This window comes from Tubulanus polymorphus, chromosome 1, assembly GCF_964204645.1.
Source record: "Tubulanus polymorphus chromosome 1, tnTubPoly1.2, whole genome shotgun sequence".
Classification (NCBI taxonomy): domain Eukaryota; kingdom Metazoa; phylum Nemertea; class Palaeonemertea; order Tubulaniformes; family Tubulanidae; genus Tubulanus; species Tubulanus polymorphus.
In genome coordinates, this window is record NC_134025.1 from 1,415,197 (window position 1) to 1,434,522 (window position 19,326).

The following is a 19,326-nucleotide window of genomic DNA, read 5'->3' on the forward strand; positions in this document are numbered from 1 at the left end:
TTATCCATAGGTCATCGTTGATCGGGTTTATGTACGGGATTTGTATTTTCTGTTTAAGGGAGATGTATTAGCGAGTGAATGTTACTACAATACTCTGGATAGAAATAATGTAACACTTGTAAGTCAACGATCAAAATCATTTTCAATCGTAATTATCAGTAGACCCCGTGTCACCGGTTATCCCGCTAGATGGCGTGCGTATCAATTGGATAACTCCCTCCGATATAACGTGTAGGTTGTTAAATTCAGGTTATTTATTAGAGCTCAGTCAGGTAAAGTGCAGATCGATCATTCATAGAATTGGAGAAAATATGGATATAGATTTTGAGAAATCTGCGATTCGTCTGAATGCACACCAGTGCCCCTGGTGGATCATCGCTTACCACAGTCAGAAGTAGAGTCTCCGATGTGAAATGTGGATTGTAATCTCTGCGATAGATTTTAATGATTTGTATAAGAATTATATGTATTTCATAATTTTGCTTTTTTCAGAGTGGTTACTCGAGTCAGGATGAAATGTGTGTAAATGCTGTTATGTATTTCCCCGAGCTTCCATTATCTTTGTGCTTGACAGATCCAAACCCCAAAGCTGACCCCGTTTGGGTTGACTCGAACATAATGGGGTAAATAATGCTTATAACAATCATTATAGCTCGTTAAAATGTTAGTATATTCTAATCCCGTGATTACAACATTCGCACTCCATTATCCACATAATTTTCGATGAATCGCATAAGAAAGCATGATATTAAGCCTTAGATGTATATAATACGGGGTACTTTCGGCAGAGCCGCGGTGTCGATCGGCCTTGCGACCGCCCAGTGACTCGTGACACGGTCTCTGAGACCAGGGAGGTAACTCCCTGCTGAGAATACAACACCCAGACTAACCAGACTAACGTTGACTGCAAATAGTCTTTTCGTTTGATGGTTCGGACATTATCTTTTTCAGAAAGTTTAGAACGAATCGGAACGAGTCCCTGCTGAGTTTATCATTACGAAATGTGACTGAACTGCTGCGTATATTAAACCGAAATGATACGTGGGAAAACGGATATGATGCTTCATTTCAACGTTACATTCTAACAGCTGATCAAAATCAACATTGTGCCTACCAAGATATTGCAATTGTAAGATCAATAGTCTATATAAATGTATAGGGAGTTTGTATGGGCGTGAGACCCCCGTGTCGATTTTCAGATATTAAAGTTGAATTCGCACATCATTTTTGAAACTGGGCCGATCCGACTCTGATATCAGATATGTATATTCCGCTATAGGTTTTTAGTTAACTCCGTAGGCCTACAGGAAGCTCATTCACGTATATAACAATTGACTTTTTCCCATCTTCGAAAATAACTTTATATGAAACATGTTATAATCGGTGGCGCTTATTCAACTCCATTGGTTCTTATAGATAAAGCCCAAAAAATGGAATTACAGGATAATAAAGGAGGAATACAAACCACCGACTAGAAATGTGTGTAAGATCACATCTTCAGATGACGTCATCTTCGAAACTACACCGGAAGCTTCAAATTGGTCCAGCGCATTCCTCAGTAAAATCATTCTGATCGTCGTCGTTGTCATTGTTTTACTCGTTATTTTGTTTTTTACCAGAGAAAAAATATTCAAAACGATTTGCAATATTAAGAATCGACTGTGTAACAAATCGACTGCCTATAAAAGATTGGAAAACGTTTAGTAAAATCATCTATTTGTACTTGTCGATGAATGAACATGTATCAAATCTTCAGTTTCTATCTAGTACTAAAACATACATACATGCGTGAATGTGTATGAAAAAGATTGGAAAACGTAAACTACTTCATAGAGATTCATGTATATTTCTATTATCATCAGGTTATAACCAAGTTTAGACAAAGTCATGTATCGTATATATTTGAAGTGAATATCAATATATTGTGTGGTGGAGATAACACGGAGAATGTAGATCGTTGAGAGACATAGGTTATTCTTGACAGGCAATAATAAGAGGCGCCAGATACTGACTGTGACGGATACCGAACGAGTAAGATGGCTCCATTGTTTTATGACTCCAAACCTGAAATTTAAGAAAAAACGACACAAAGATCGTAAGGCGTCTTTACACTTAATACACGCGGATCTTGAGGTCTTTCTACTATTTTAAACTGCATTAAACTGCAGTAATTATTATCAAATATCTAGTCCCCCACCTGACTCCAGTGGGTGTGACGTAGCTGTGATGGAGCTTTCCGTTGGAAAGTAAAGCGAACATAAGATCCAGATGATGTAAACGGCAAATTAGGGATGTTTTACCTTTTCAGGCGAATGAGCGCCGGGTCCTGGTTTCATGGTGGAATCGCCAGGCATCACGTGTCTACTTGTCATACTGTGGAGTGGTTGTTTTACTTTGTAGAGATTAGGATCGACGGTGTTATAGGTTCCCGGTCCTGGCGTCTGCGTTGTGAAAAAAGTGAATGATTACTGAAGATGACCCTTATAATCAGCACCCATATTCACAGTTCCGAGGGCTGATCTTGAAAGGGGGGAGGGGGTCTGTCCCTCTTCTTTGTCTAATTGATTTGAATTGATTGATGCTCATCGATGTTCCTAAAACCCAAACTTTCCGTCAAAAAAATTGTAACCCATGACCATCATTGTTCATTTTACTACGACAATCACAAATCATACTTTTAGTCAAATCATTGTAAATGAACCGTAGAGGCATATCCGGTGCACATGGGGCGGATTTGTTGCCTCAACTCGTGACCACTGATCAGACACGCGCGGTGTCTTTGTACTACGACTATCACAGATTGTTTATATGATTATTAGATAATCACCTTCTGTAAATCCTCGTGGAAACTGCCTGTAGTTTGACGACCGGTTAATGAATAACAAGGAGCTGATTTTTTCATACTTTGCGGAGTTTTTCCAACCATTTGCGGCAAGCTGTAGTTATTGGGTGCTGAAGAAAATAGATATTTTTTTTACAATCTAAAATACCGGATGAGTTGAATTTCAGACTAGCATTTTCAGCCAATATCAGCAAGCTGTAAATGCTGTGGGTGCATTTAGGCGTATTTTGTGCAAGCATAATTTCGGATGCTGAAACCAGAGTTAAATTTTACACGACATTTCAAACTGATTTGACCTCAGATAGAACTGGATCCTCAATCTCTATCATTGAGATGAATGTTTCGGTGATAGCCTACGTACCTGGAGATTGATCTGCCTTTCTACTCTTATGTCGGCATCCGAAGCTATGAATTGGATGATTACGGTATGCCGACGGTCCCGCTTTTTCCGGGGAGTAAGCGCCTGGTCCCGGTGTCTGGAAAGCTAAACAATCTCGAGGTCGACCGTACAGTGAATATTTCGGGGTGCCATCTCGTCCGTGCCTGTTCACCAGACTATCCGGCAGATAACACGGGCCCGGGCTGCAATCATCCAGAAACTTTCCATGTTTGATACCGAACGAATAAGCGGGAGCGATGAAATATCCACTTCGCGGATCGTGGCTTTTATTTCCTAGCATTTCTGGTACTTTGTAACACGGTCCAGGACTGCTGTACTCGGCGGCAATCGGTGCCCGGCGTATTGTGTAATTATAAACCATAGTTAATATTCAGTTATGCTAAAAGTGAAATTAAATCAAATTATGCATCAAGCGTGGAACGATTTAAGACGATTTTTCAACATCTGACTTCTGACAATCCATTTGTAATCTTCTGAACTTACCCCGATATCAGGAGACAAGAAGAGAAATCTATAGCTTGCAGAGTTGCTGCAAACGCGTTGATTCAACACGGCCCTGACAACCGTCTCTGTGGTAACTAGAGACGTTCATTCCTTATTGGATCAAATGTATCCTCGTTACTATGACGTCAGAAGCTAGCTGATACATAGCAACCTTAATATCCTTTGAGCGGTGGCGGATCGAGGTCGCGAGGGGGTAATCGAGGGAGGGTGGAGGGACTTTGGAGGTGACAGTCGTGCGAGGGCGGAGAAGATTGTCTAGGATTAGAACTGCAACTGAGCTGATTGTGAATAATTGTGTACTGCAGTGCATCTGCCTAATATTCTTTTAAATTCCAATAAAGCAGATCATAGTAAGATTCCAAATTCAAGCCAAAAGTAAAATGGTCAGTGGTCTCCCACACAGGAGTCTCGTAACATCAAGCGGTTACCGAGAGGGTAGAGGATATTACTGATATCTTCCTCCACGAAATCATACTGTCACTCCTTATTGAAACAAAGCTCATTATTCCTCCATTCGACCTCTTGAGTCAGACTTCTCCTTCCCCTAAAAGTGATACTCCTTCAAACTCCAATTAAAAGACAAGAGAATCAAATTGAAGCAATTATCTAATTTACTTGTTACATCTTCTATGAAAAATTCGATAACTTCAATAAAACATTTATATCAATAACTAAAATTAATTCATTTAAATGAATTCAATATATTTAAAAAATAAAACATTTAGTTTATTTATTTAGTAAAATGGACGGATGGAGGATATCACTCAATAGACTATCACATGCACTTTCAAATTCAAAGAAAATCATCCATGTTTCAAAGCAATTTTAAAATCATTAATTTCATATAGAATTACACTGATTCAACATTAAATGCACCGAAAGAAATAAAGCTTTCCTACGCAAAATAAAATCATCAAACTAACGTTTCATAGTTTAACCCTTTCAGTGCGTCTACACCGCAGTGCAGTGTATAAATCAGTGATGGATTTTGCTAGTACACCGCATTGCGGTGTATTGATATAATTAGTAATTTGTAATTATCTCTATTGAAAAATGGCAGCAAGTGTCAAACATAGTGAAATACTAGTAACTAACGATACACCGCACTGCGGTGTAGACGCACAATAGTGGTATTCCCATTGTTCAACACACTAGGGTGGAATTTTTTTAGAATTTTCAAATTTTCTCCAGCACTATAGGGTATTAATTAGTCAGCACTGAAAGGGTTAAGCGGTGATAACAAAATCTATTTTCGTTTTAGATGTAAAGTAGCGCTAGGAGTGAGACCGGCGCAGAGTAACGTCTCTTCGTTATCGGTGAACACTCTTTTAGGAAATGACGATACGATATCATAGGACGAACAATCATCGGCTCTAAAAATATACACAATCAAATATAAACATTTCACACAGTAGGAATAAAAAATAAAAGCTTGAAAAGTTTCTCTTGAGCTTTTTTCTTTATATCTTACTTAATTTTCCAATGGAAAGCTCCAATCGAGCTAATAGTTACTATTGGCTCACGGAAACATTTCAGAATGGATTTTTAAATTATATTATTATTACAAGTTGAACTCAAGAGTGTTTCATCAATGGTCAACTTAAAAATAATAGATAAATATTTAAACAATGTACCTATTATTATCGATATAATTCCTGATGTCTTGAATTGTCTCGTGGAATTTCATTTTTAATACAAATGTTTCATCTCCCGTTTCTGATTTGATACGTAACGTGGTCACATCTCGCGCCGATACGGGACGATCATCTTCATTCACATTCAATCTGAAAATACAGCATCGTATACGCCATCTATTAGCATTCAAATGAACTACCAGTTGTAAATTGCCCGAGTAACCATATGGGTTTATACTGCGCCAACTACAAGAATGAATATCAATGGCTACCTTTGTTTCATATCAACTACAGCTTTAGTTTGCAGTAATTTCACGGATCCCGGTGCATCAGGACCACCCTATTGAGATTACAAACATCAGAATTATCGTATTGTCAAATATCAGATCGATGATATCTCATGAATTCATACGTTGATATTTGATACTTACAGACAGTGTATTTGAGATTGAACCTCGGATATCAATTATTTTCCCATTTTTGATCACCGATGAAGGTAGTTTAGTGAGAAACTGTTCTCTTGATAATAGTCGCGCTAAAACAAAGTTAAAGAAGAAACAATGTTATAGATAACAGATTTACCGGTAGAAAATAATCGAAAGGGGGTTCAAAACAAAAAGTACCCCAAAACCACCCCTGCACATTACAATAATGATCTATTACCTGGTAAGGTGCTGGTTGTCTCTATCTCTGATTTACTGTCTTTTAGATTCGTAGGAATCAGATTCGATGGTTGAGTTTTTCCTCCTAATATTTGCCCCTCTCCGCAGAACACATCGACACCACGTTTATCTTTAAAATGCACATTCCTCAGATCAGTGACCTGTTTAATAATCAGAACATAAATCATTCTAACAAACTACACCATCCAGTTTACAAACTTATTTCAACTCAACTTGTAACTCTTCGCTATTACCGTGAACTGGGTACCTACGAACTGCGGCGTTTTAATTTACCTTAAACGGGATACCATCGGGATACAGTGTTTGTAATTCCGACGGAAAATATCCGTCCTGTAAATCTTTAATGCATTGATAAGTAAATGGATCTGTGAACGGTCGAAACGGCCCATTAAACATTAATATTCCATTTGCGTACAGAATTAAACTGATAGGATCGGTCGCCTGCAAACATGAGAGAGAAAACATGACAAAATCAAACGCAATAGTTGAAAATCGCACACATTGTTTTAAACAACGAGCATATCTTGCTGACAAGGGACTTACAATTATCAGTTCAAGTTTGATTCAAGTTTGATTGTAGAACTAGATGCAGTAAGCAATCTATTTCAAATATTCTTTTGTAGTTTTCTTTTTATTCATTGTTTGTTTTCATAGGCGCTTTATTCACTTTTCTATGAAAACCAATAAATACTTTACCTTTAACCTGGCTCCATCTGTCGTATGTTGTATTTTAGATTCACCATCTCCAGCGAGAACATTCAGATCTTTTATATTCTCAATCACCAGATCATAATCTACATTAAACTCATCATCTTGAGGCAACGAGGTTCCTGAAACAAATATCAGAAGTTGTTACATTGTGACAATGTAACAAATACGTAGCTGATTATTATGAGTAAATACCTGGTCTCCATAGTTCTTCCTGATCAGAATCAGAATCATTTTTGTCACTATCTTCACCGACCCAGACCATTCCATAATCAGCCAAAAATATCTAAACACAATGTTCTATCATAGAGCACAAAGTTAAAACTTCATTTATATCAATATCGGAATAATTACCTCCATATCTTGTACTTGTTTTTGTAATCTGTGTCTCTCTTTTTCCAGCTCCTGAATGTGTTCAATTTCTCCTCCATCAGATTCTAAACACATATACCGGTACATAACATTCTCGATTACAATACACACAAGTTATAAATCAGTTTATCGAGATTACAATAGACTCTGGGACAGATAATGTTTATCCAAGGCAGCCTACTGAATGAAGTGAAGTAGGTTTGTTTTCCAACTTTTGTAAGCAGGGCTCATGATAATCAGAGGAAGTAGTTGAGTCCGGGGGTACGTGATTATCTGAAGCTATTGGCTCTCCGTCTACTGTATTCTATTGATGATTATCAAAACTCAAAAAGATTAAGAATCATTACCTCTTTCTCTGATCAAGATTTTCATCTTATCTTCCGCTGCCTTAATCTTCCTATCCTGAAAAATCAATTCCATTCGAAAAAATATTTCCCCGCACTCAAAAATCAATACTTAGGATTTAAACACTCAGTACCAGATTCTTCTTACTTTATCATGGATCTCTTTATCTTGAAACTGAATTTTTAATTCAAGTTGAGCGATTCTTGACATCATTGAGGACATCAGATCCATATCAGTCGGAACTAAAAACAAGCAAATCATTTCTATTTTTTATTCAGTGGTCGAAAAAAGACATGATTCTGCATTAAACGAGGCTTTTCGAATGTCGAAAAAGTACTTTTCGAGTTGTATAGGTGATTTTAGTTTCTCTGATGATGGAGTTTAGAAGTAAACCTGAAACTGTTGGAAAATAAACATTTCTACATATCTACTGTCGGTTTTTTATATGTTAACTTTACACTGAGATTTATATCAGTTAACTACAGTCAATAGTATAGGTATCAAGGCTTTGCTTCGCTTGGGCCAAACAAACACAAAAAACTTCTTATTCTCACACATTTCATATTTGTAATAAGCGCTTGATAAAGTTGTGTATATAGTCTCTATGTTTGTTTTCTAGGGAGTTGTTTGATGAGTATTTAGAACGCTTAGAATGCTTACTGTCGCTATTCTGTCGTGTTGGAGGTTTACTGGTTGATGATTGTAATTGTTTTCGTCGACCACCGCTGACCGGATCAGTCGCTAATCTCCTCACTGTTCGTGATTTATCTGCCATTTCTGCAGTGACTTCATCTAAAAGTTGCCGATCTTCATCTTCTATTTCAATCTGCGATCGAATTATATCTGAAAATGTAGAACATGAAATGATTGATTGGAAATGAAATTCTATTTCTGTATTAAATATCAGTTTTATCACCTCGTACCAGTAATATCAGGAGATCTAAATGGTGCTGGTCTTCTGAAATATTTATAAATATCAAAATTACTCAAGAGTCTGTTTCCTCTTCAGGGTGATTTAACAACGAAATGATTGATGATCTACAAACCTTCCTCCTGCTCCTGTCCCCGGTGTTAACAGATTCTTACGCAATTTACTCAGATTTGAATATGGAGAACTCATTTTCAGTTGTCTATGCTAGTTGAGGAGTAGTTAGTATGGCTGGATTTCGCGTTGCATATAATCATAGTTCATGTTTTCTAAAAATAGTGAAAATGAACATAAACAGTTGCATAATGAGAGGTTATTCATTAGATTATAGTAAGTTACCTAATCGTTGGTGGTAAGCTTTTATAACTACTGGATGAGCTTATACCAACTGAATTTGGAAATCTTGTAATGTTTACAGTACAGGATCAATAAAAAAGATTTGAATTGGTCACAGTACATACGAGGTCTTCGATCAAGAAGGTATTCTACGACAAAAACTAACTGACACTTGAACTCATTTAGGTCTGTCTGCAGAGTTTCCAGAACCTGTCATGTCAGGGCCCAAGACCTGACATGACAGGTGGGACCTCAGGTGACAGGTCGATTTGCTAAAATGAAAATCGTAATGACTGAACCGATGATAGACGATTAGAAGATATGATAGGCGCGGATTTAAAACAAATGATAGCCGATAAGAAACAAAAAGAACATATCTTAGTGCTTTCTGAATATATTATTCAAAAACAAAAAACAAACTATGATGTGTTATGAATTCATTTAAGAATTTATGTTTGCCTTGTAAAGATGCAATGATTGTGAATTATTTGATTTCAATAATTTTGAAGCGAGACCTCACACGGCAGCTCGCGCCATTTTGCAGAGCTTCTCGGGACCTGTGGTGACAGGTCTGCACTAAAACTGATGAAATTGAAAAAACTTTACTTTTTATAACCTTTATATAGTAAAGAGTATAATATAAATTGCTAACCATAGATAGAGTTAATCTTAAGTTACTATAAAACAATAATTTTGAAGCGAGACCTGACACGGCAGCTCGCGCCATTTTGCAGAGCTTCTCGAGACCTGTGGTGACAGGTCTGCATTAAAACTGATGAAATGAAGGAAAACATTAATTTTTATGGTCTCTTTATAGTAAAGAGTATAATATAAATTGCTAACCATGGATAGAATTAATCTTAAGTTACTATAAAACAATAATTATGAAGCGAGACCTGACACGGCAGCTCGCGCCATTTTGCAGAGCTTCTCGGGACCTGTGGTGACAGGTCTGCTTGAAAACTGATGAAATGGAAAAAACTTTACTTTTTATGGTATCTTTATAGTAATGAATATAAAATAGATTGCTAACCATGGATATAGTTAATCTTAAGTTACTATAAAACATTAATTATGAAGCGAGACCTCACACGGCAGCTCGCGCCATTTTGCAGAGCTTCTCGAGACCTGTGGTGACAGGTCTGCTTGAAAACTTACTTTTTATGGTATCTTTATAGTAATGAATATAATATAGATTGCTAACCATGGATATAGTTAATCTTAAGTTACTACAAAACAATAATTTTGAAGCGAGACCTCACACGGCAGCTCGCGCCATTTTGCAGAGCTTCTCGAGACCTGTGGTGACAGGTCTGCTTGAAAACTGATGAAATGGAAAAAACTTTACTTTTTATAACCTTTATATAGTTATAAGTATAATATAAATTGCTAACCATAGATAGAGTTAATCTTAAGTTACTATAAAACAATAATTTTGAAGCAAGACCTGACACGGCAGCTCGCGCCATTTTGCAGAGCTTCTCGAGACCTGTGGTGACAGGTCTGCATTAAAACTGATGAAATGAAGGAAAACATTAATTTTTATGGTCTCTTTATAGTAAAGAGTATAATATAAATTGCTAACCATGGATAGAATTAATCTTAAGTTACTATAAAACAATAATTATGAAGCGAGACCTGACACGGCAGCTCGCGCCATTTTGCAGAGCTTCTCGGGACCTGTGGTGACAGGTCTGCTTGAAAACTGATGAAATGGAAAAAACTTTACTTTTTATGGTATCTTTATAGTAATGAATATAAAATAGATTGCTAACCATGGATATAGTTAATCTTAAGTTACTATAAAACATTAATTATGAAGCGAGACCTCACACGGCAGCTCGCGCCATTTTGCAGAGCTTCTCGAGACCTGTGGTGACAGGTCTGCTTGAAAACTTACTTTTTATGGTATCTTTATAGTAATGAATATAATATAGATTGCTAACCATGGATATAGTTAATCTTAAGTTACTACAAAACAATAATTTTGAAGCGAGACCTCACACGGCAGCTCGCGCCATTTTGCAGAGCTTCTCGAGACCTGTGGTGACAGGTCTGCTTGAAAACTGATGAAATGGAAAAAACTTTACTTTTTATAACCTTTATATAGTTATAAGTATAATATAAATTGCTAACCATAGATAGAGTTAATCTTAAGTTACTATAAAACAATAATTTTGAAGCGAGACCTGACACGGCAGCTCGCGCCATTTTGCAGAGCTTCTCGAGACCTGTGGTGACAGGTCTGCATTAAAACTGATGAAATGAAGGGAAACATTAATTTTTATGGTCTCTTTATAGTAAAGAGTATAATATAAATTGCTAACCATGGATAGAATTAATCTTAAGTTACTATAAAACAATAATTATGAAGCGAGACCTCACACGGCAACGCGCGCCATTTTGCAGAGCTTCTCGAGACCTGTGGTGACAGGTCTGCTTGAAAACTGATGAAATGGAAAAAACTTTACTTTTTATGGTATCTTTATAGTAATGAATATAAAATAGATTGCTAACCATGGATATAGTTAATCTTAAGTTACTAAAAAACATTAATTATGAAGCGAGACCTCACACGGCAGCTCGCGCCATTTTGCCGAGCTTCTCGAGACCTGTGGTGACAGGTCTGCATTAAAACTGATAAAATGAAGGAAAACATTGATTTTTATGGTCTCTTTATAGTAAAGAGTATAATATAAATTGCTAACCATAGATAGAATTAATCTTAAGTTACTATAAAACAATAATTTTGAAGCGAGACCTGACACGGCAGCTCGCGCCATTTTGCAGAGCTTCTCGGGACCTGTGGTGACAGGTCTGCACTAAAACTGATGAAATTGAAAAAACTTTACTTTTTATAACCTTTATATAGTAAAGAGTATAATATAAATTGCTAACCATGGATATAGTTAACTTTAAGTTACTATAAAACAATAATTTTGAAGCGAGACCTGACACGGCAACGCGCGCCATTTTGCAGAGCTTCGGGACCTGTGGTGACAGGTCTGCACTAAAACTGATGAAATTGAAAAAACTTTACTTTTTATAACCTTTATATAGTAAAGAGTATAATATAAATTGCTAACCATAGATAGAGTTAATCTTAAGTTACTATAAAACAATAATTTTGAAGCGAGACCTCACACGGCAGCTCGCGCCATTTTGCAGAGCTTCTCGAGACCTGTGGTGACAGGTCTGCTTGAAAACTGATGAAATGGAAAAAACTTTACTTTTTATGGTATCTTTATAGTAATGAATATAATATAGATTGCTAACCATGGATATAGTTAATCTTAAGTTACTACAAAACAATAATTATGAAGCGAGACCTCACACGGCAGCTCGCGCCATTTTACAGAGCTTCTCGGGACCTGTGGTGACAGGTCTGCATTAAAACTGATATAAGAAAAAAACTTCATGCTTTAAATTGATGAGTTGATTTAAAATCAGTCTCAATAAAATCAGTCTCTATATTGCATTCGGCTCTTTTACATGTACATCATAAAGACAATGAATATATATAGTGAGACTTCAGGACTTCAGGACAGTGAGGAGTGTTGCCGAACTGTGATAGTGAGCAGATAATTTTCAGTGTCTTATTGCGGAAACGAAATATCAAGACCTCGATTCATCTAGCGAAAATATTCTCTTATAATGTGCTCTTATTTCTACATTAATTAATTCATCTTTGCCTGAAACTTATTTTTTACCTTTAATACAGAAATAAGTCATAGTTTACACATAAATATTTTCTTCTTATAAATCAACCTTTCAAATGAATTATTTGTCAGAACATTTTCCTTATCGTTATTGTTGAATCATTTTCGATATTAACGACGGGTCAGAATATTCATTCAACTCAAAATGTTCTTCCATTCGTCTAACACATGCCTAGATATTTCGCCGTTCCGTCAAATATTGTCATGAGTTTGGGTTTTTTCGGGACCTGACATGACAGGTCAGACCTGTCATGTCAGGTCTTAAGACCTGACATGACAGGTTCTGGAAACTCTGCAGACAGACATCAATCCTTGAACTAAAAGATTGAAACTATGGGACCACATCGGGACTGAACTATAATATACGGTACGTTCGGTAGTTCCGACCACATTCGACTTAAAAACCGAAGTTCGCTAAGCTATTTACCCTTTGCGTGTTTATTCCAGACCCGGTGTCAGATCCGTGTTTTAGTGAGTGTCCGGTGTCAGATCCGTGTTTTTAGTGAGTGCTTAATGGCGTCACTTCCGTAAACAATGTCGCAGCTGTAATTATTATTTTAATGAGGAGATTGAAGTAAATATTCGAGAATAATCTCGATTAACGATCTATTTATAGAATATTTTGAAATGTCCACCGCGTGACACGAGTGCCGTCGTTTAAATACGTAATTTACGTCTCGGAAACAACAACGAGAGAAAGAGGTGAGTTTTTTCCACTCGCTCGACCAGTCGACGACGGGTGAGAAAAAATTGTCGGATCCGATAGCTGGATAGGGTTCACCAGACTAATCTCACTCCAGACTCAGAGTCGTCAAAGATTGAAATATTTGAAATGAGAAAAGAAAGAATAATTCATTAAAATCGTTGAAATTTGGGCACAACACCCAACAGTAAACAATGGTTTTTCTTAATTCATTGATCATGTGTTTATTAAGAATGAATATGGTGGGAATAGAATTTCGAAATTTCTAGGCCCAAGAATTTAGAAATATTTCGAAATCTATTCTTAGAGGTTTGCGCCACAAAGAAGATTGCAATGCTGTTGGTGCTAATTTTAGTTTTAATTGGCAAAGCTTTTGCAAACAATGACTATTTATAGAAAGGCCTTGTCTGAATCAATTCTTTCTAAATTGAGATTAGTAAGAACCATTTTTTCATGAATTTCTCGAAAAATGCACATTTTCTCTCTATATAAAATGTAATCGATTTCATTGCGAGATATTTACAATTCTGATCTACAACGTGTAGGCTAGTTGATTGAGAGAAGACTAACTGATTATTGGATATGTCTTTTACACCAGAACGCGGTAAACCTGATGCGTGCATTTATATTTTGTCTCCTCCTGGAAAAACGGGAGAAATTATTTTCATATAATTTCGGAAGAGTATCCAGATAGTTAAATAATAATAAAATGCAACTATCACAATCTTTATGATGATAATGAGTTTATATAACGTTTGAACATGTAATTAAACTCATTATCATCATGAAGATTGTGATAGTTGCGTTTTTATTATCATTTAGAAATTATTTTCATTGAATTATTTTGTATTTGTAGAAATGAAGAATATGGATGATGATAACGGGAATGTTGAGGATAATTCACGAGCAGCAGAATCAGATGAGTTGTCATCGTCAAATGATTCAACGTCTTATAAACAACAACAACAAGAGAGGAGTTCAGTAATGGACCGCAGTTCAGCAGCTAACCATTTACATTTCAATGTAGCTGGTAAGATTCTAGGACAATTGCCCCCCGGATATCCGATCGTGAAACTAAACCACAGTTACTGACTAGGAAAATCCAAGAAACGTGAGGGAATTTTGGATTCCCTGATCTGTTTCACTAGCTGAATATTTGTTGTTTAATTACAGCATCACCTCCGAAGTTTGTCTCATTCGATGACGTCATGCGGACAGCTGATGGAATATCAAACATGGCTTTAGCTCATGAGATCGCTGTCGATAATGAATTCAAACTGGAAAAATTTGATCCTCCAGAAAACAGGTAGAATATACTGTTTATTTACTCGGTCTATCGGAGTATGAATGATCATGTATTTAGAAGATGATCAACTATTTCAGTATGGAGAAACAAGTGAAAGATATAATGCATAAAGCATTCTGGGATTCATTGGAAGAGAAATTGAAAGAGGATCCACCCGATTATTCTCATGGTCTCATGTTATTAGCAGAAATCAAAGAGGTATTAATCGAAAATAGATAATGCTTTTAATACAGTCAGACTTGTTTAAGTCTTCACATTAGGCCATCCCAAAATAATTGTCTGTTTGTCGTAACACCGACTCAAATTTTCAGGATGAGTTGGTAGGTCGGTATCTTTTTGCAAAATTTCAGGGCAAAAAAAATAATCACCTTTTTTATATGGAAACAATATCAAAAATAAAATTTATTTCAATGAATCCCCAAAAAAGATTTTCACTCGGTAGCCTACCTTTGAAGTCGGGTTAAGACAAACAGACATTATTTTATGATGGCCTCTCTATTTCTATTTCAATTTGTCATTTGGATTAGTCATCAACATAATGATTGTCACAACTACGTTACCTTAAGTAAAATTCAAAGGAGATCAGATTTGGTCTCTCCTGATACCTCTGAGTAAATCAATACTCAGCTTAGATTTTACTAAGTGTAAGTCGTCAATTGGATAAATCATCAACAAAATGATTTCATGATTCTATATGCGATTTTTTTTTAGGCGTTGATGTCAATATTACTTCCTCAACACAACCGCCTACAAGCACATATCAACGAAGTCCTCGATTTAGAACTCATCGAACAAAAAGTTGAATACGAAGTTCTAGATTTTCATTACTACGCCGATTTCGTGATTTCGATAATGTCTCGAATGTGCGCTCCGGTTAGGGATGAAAATATTGCTGATTTACGAGAAATTACTGAAATTGTTCCATTATTCAGGTAAACGAATGATTCATAACTACAATTCCTCGAAAACTCCTTTAACCCTTTCAGTGCTGGCTAATTAATACCCTATAGTGCTGAAGATAATTTGAAAATTCTGAAAAATTCCACCCTAGTGTGTTGAATAACGGGAATACCACTATAGTGCGTCTACACCGCGACGCGGTGTATCGTTAGTTACTAATATTTCACTATGTTTGACAGGTGCTGCCATCTTTCAAGAGAGATAATTAGTAATTACTAATAAAATCAATACACCGCAGTGCGGTGTACTAGCAAAATCCATTACTGACTCGTACATCGCACTGCGGTGAAGACGCACTCAAAGGGTTAAATATCAAGAATTATCTTCATGCACCTCAAATCGCTGATATTAAATCCCACACTAAGAAAGAAACAATTTTTAGTTGATGATTTATTTTAACATAATCCCAATATTTTCCCAGTAAAATCTAATAGAAAATAATCATCATTTATTGATTGGATTGTGTTTTATATATGTATGTAGGGAGATATTTTCTGTGATCGATTTAATGAAGATGGACATGGCGAATTTCACTATACAACAAATGAGACCTTACATTCAACAGCATTCCGTGGAGTATGAGAGGAAAAAGTTTCAGGAGTTTCTTAAACAACAACAAGGTCAGTAATTAATAAAGTTCTTCAAGTTTGACTGATTTTGAGGATTATGTATGCACATGTAGGAAACTTTTTGCCCGCCTCCTTCTGGGGCCTATACTCAGGACGCTGGGGCCGTGAGACTTCTTTTAGACTCATAAGAGCCTCGTAATCTTTTAGAGCCCCATCATTTAACAAACACTTCATATGAAAAAGAGCAGTTTAACTCAGAATAAATCAGAAAAGGGAACTATCTGTAAAGGATGAGGAACTAGTCTAAATGAATGATATAAAAATTTTGTAGAAAATGATATGGATGGATTGGTATTCACTAAAGACTGGTTACAGAAAACATACGATAAAGTTGAGATGACATCGCAGAATGCATTGTTGGAAGCATCAGCTCCTGTTCCCATGGTAACTCCGGCTTCAATACTGAATGAAGCGTATCTGGAATTGCTCGCATGGGACGAAAGGCGTACGTTCCCAGAGGTAAAGAAAAATTACCAGAACCAATTTTTACAAACTCAAAAGAGTTGAATCTCTTTGAAAATGAACTAATTTTAACTGACAGAGATAATTCTGGAACTGGAGTCAGTCTTAAGATTGATTTCACTTTGGAAGAATGATAATTACGTAATGAATAACTCAAACAGTAGTTGTAAATGACGGTGTTTTTCAGACGATGGTCATGGATGAAGGCAGGATTTTAGATTTAAAAGATAAAACTCAACAGTTAACGATGGTTTCTGCGATACTATTGGTTACGTATAATATGGCCGGTGCTGGCATTGCTGGAATCACTGGATTTAAAACTAAACTTAAAAACGAAATCAATATTTTGTTGGATGAAGTTCCAGAATAGTAAGTACCAGTATAAAGACATTACTGCGATCATCTCTATTTTTGATTGCAAATTTGTTTAATAGTCGTCATGTGTATAAGTCATCAACAACATGAGTCGTGTTTGACTGAATATAAGGTTTAATTAGTTTCAATGATTGAGTTATATTTGTGAATATTGCAGTGAATTAGAATCTAAGATCGAGGGTGTTGGGGACCATGTGATCCGTCAAGTCAATGAATGTCTTCACAAACATGGTTTTCAAGAAATGGACGCTTCAAAACAAAAATCATTAAAAGGACAAATCAAAGATGTATTAGATAAAAATCATCCAGTTAGACGACTACTATGTAAGTACAGTTCTCAATAATAACATCCCTTCAAACCATCATACCTTAACCATCGAGGATCATCTCAGAGTGCAGGCTCGGAGGGGTACAGAGTACAGGCTCGGAGGGGTACAGAGTGCAGGCTCAGAGAGGTACAGAGTACAGGCTCAGAGGGGTACAGAGTACAGGCTCAGAGGGGTACAGAGTGCAGGCTCAGAGGGGTACAGAGTACAGGCTCGGAGGGGTACAGAGTGCAGGCTCGGAGGGGTACAGAGTACAGGCTCGGAGGGGTACAGAGTACAGGCTCGGAGGGGTACACAGTGCAGGCTCAGAGGGGTACACAGTGCAGGCTCGGAGGGGTACACAGTGCAGGCTCGGAGGGGTACAGAGTACAGGCTCGGAGGGGTACAGAGTACAGGCTCGGAGGGGTACAGAGTACAGGCTCGGAGGGGTACAGAGTACAGGCTCGGAGGGGTACACAGTGCAGGCTCGGAGGGGTACACAGTGCAGGCTCGGAGGGGTACACAGTGCAGGCTCGGAGGGGTACACAGTGCAGGCTCGGAGGGGTACAGAGTACAGGCTCGGAGGGGTACAGAGTACAGGCTCGGAGGGGTACAGAGTACAGGCTCGGAGGGGTACACAGTGCAGGCTCGGAGGGGTACAGAGTACAGGCTCGGAGGGGTACACAGTGCAGGCTCGGAGGGGTACACAGTGCAGGCTCGGAGGGGTACACAGTGCAGGCTCGGAGGGGTACAGAGTACAGGCTCGGAGGGGTACAAGAGTACAGGCTCGGAGGGGTACAGAGTACAGGCTCAGAGGGGTACACAGTGCAGGCTCGGAGGGGTACACAGTGCAGGCCTTGAGGGGTACACAGTGCAGGTAGTATTAATCAATTTTTCTATAATATTTATACTCTGTTTCAGATTCACGTGTGATTGATTTCATTCGTCAAGTTTTAACGACGTGTAAATCTGAACCGATGAAAATTCCACCGGGTTTATCGGCTGTCGAACCGGAATTAAGCGCCGTCTGCGGTCATTTCTGTCGTTTGATGTCGCACAATCGCTCGGTATTCGGACTGTATTACGCAGATATCATGGCTACAATTACCAAACGAAACGTCGATCTATCTCCGAGAAATTAGAAGAATATTCCTTCTTCGGTCGAAGTGTGAACTGTTCGTATCCTATCAATGATGGATTTGTTGTTCTTCTTATAATAAGAAGAGAGATGATATGATTACAGGTGAAATTTATAATATTTAATGAGTATTGGAATAATCACTGCAGGTGTAGGTTGTTCTACGGGTGTCAGTTAAACTACGGTCAAATAAGCTTAGTTCAGATCGCATGTTAACTGGATTACCACCGGACCTCGGTTCGCTGCCCAAATTTTAGATCCTTGGAAACATAGATTCATGGCTCATTTTAATCAAAATGATGTTCTCTCACCCGACTAGACAACGGTCCTAACAGTGGCAGATAATCAAGAGTTTACTTAAATCCTGGTTATACAGATTTATGAAGGCGAATCATAACGAATATCGGGAATTGGCGGATGAAGCAGGAATGAACTAACAGAGCTATAAATCTAACTGATAACTGCTGAACTGGAGTTGAAAGTTAGTCTTCTAGTTGTGTGAATATTTTAGACGACGCAATATGTTGTAACTGCAGTCAGTTTATCCTATCTAACGAGAATGGTAAATATTCCATAGACACGAGATAAGTAAGCTTATCAATCATATTATTATGGGTAACTTGATAATTGTACAGTTTTTGAGGCCATTTGCACAGATCATATGCGTGGAGGGTGTTAAAAGAATTGACTACATATCCCTATGTACATATTACTTAATAATGAGTGCAAGGTAAAGTGGTTGTAAAATCTGCTTTATTCCCCATATGTACTTAATGAACCCAGCCTCGGACCTCACTTTGTTTTTGAGGTCATTCTCGTTTGTGCTGCTGTATATTGATCTATTGTTTGATATTGTGATACATCATGGGAATTACCAGCAGGTTTACCAGTTCAAAAAATAGTTAACGGTTCATATGCAAATATGACTGCAAAACTACATTATTGTTCTCTCTCTCTCTCCCTCTCTCTCTCCCTCC

At 37.4% G+C, this 19,326-nt stretch overlaps 3 protein-coding genes across 5 annotated transcripts; 1 reads left to right on the plus strand and 2 right to left on the minus strand.

The window, feature by feature from the left end:
* Positions 1-1,921: 1,921 nt before the first annotated feature.
* Positions 1,922-3,603, minus strand: LOC141914961 (ciliary microtubule associated protein 1A-like). Its single transcript, XM_074806314.1, has 4 exons — positions 3,204-3,603; positions 2,828-2,952; positions 2,301-2,441; positions 1,922-2,064 (listed from the first exon to the last, which is right to left on the minus strand). The coding sequence occupies exons 1-4, from the start codon at positions 3,601-3,603 to the stop codon at positions 1,972-1,974; spliced, it is 759 nt and encodes a 252-aa protein (XP_074662415.1). The 3' UTR covers positions 1,922-1,971.
* A 773-nt stretch (positions 3,604-4,376) lies between these two features.
* On the minus strand, positions 4,377-8,901 carry LOC141912327 (UBX domain-containing protein 11-like). Of its 2 annotated transcripts, none has more exons than XM_074803588.1 (15): positions 8,878-8,901; positions 8,535-8,685; positions 8,412-8,446; positions 8,149-8,331; positions 7,636-7,730; positions 7,491-7,545; positions 7,126-7,208; positions 6,967-7,057; positions 6,760-6,893; positions 6,337-6,504; positions 6,044-6,203; positions 5,812-5,915; positions 5,653-5,720; positions 5,381-5,530; positions 4,377-5,119 (listed from the first exon to the last, which is right to left on the minus strand). In XM_074803588.1, exons 2-15 carry the CDS (start codon positions 8,606-8,608, stop codon positions 4,993-4,995), a joined length of 1,527 nt encoding a protein of 508 aa, XP_074659689.1. In that variant the 5' UTR covers positions 8,609-8,685; positions 8,878-8,901; the 3' UTR covers positions 4,377-4,992. The 2 variants fall into 2 exon arrangements, with proteins under 2 accessions (XP_074659689.1, XP_074659681.1); XM_074803580.1 differs by lacking the exon at positions 8,878-8,901 and adding an exon at positions 8,756-8,857.
* Positions 8,902-13,006: 4,105 nt separating this feature from the next.
* On the plus strand, positions 13,007-19,326 carry LOC141907987 (T-complex protein 11-like protein 1). 2 transcript variants are annotated; one of them, XM_074797751.1, is made up of 10 exons: positions 13,007-13,173; positions 14,031-14,204; positions 14,348-14,480; positions 14,558-14,678; positions 15,192-15,412; positions 15,924-16,060; positions 16,341-16,528; positions 16,719-16,900; positions 17,064-17,230; positions 18,133-19,326. In XM_074797751.1, exons 2-10 carry the CDS (start codon positions 14,033-14,035, stop codon positions 18,351-18,353), a joined length of 1,542 nt encoding a protein of 513 aa, XP_074653852.1. In that variant the 5' UTR covers positions 13,007-13,173; positions 14,031-14,032; the 3' UTR covers positions 18,354-19,326. The 2 variants fall into 2 exon arrangements, with proteins under 2 accessions (XP_074653852.1, XP_074653843.1); XM_074797742.1 differs by lacking the exon at positions 13,007-13,173 and adding an exon at positions 13,707-13,778.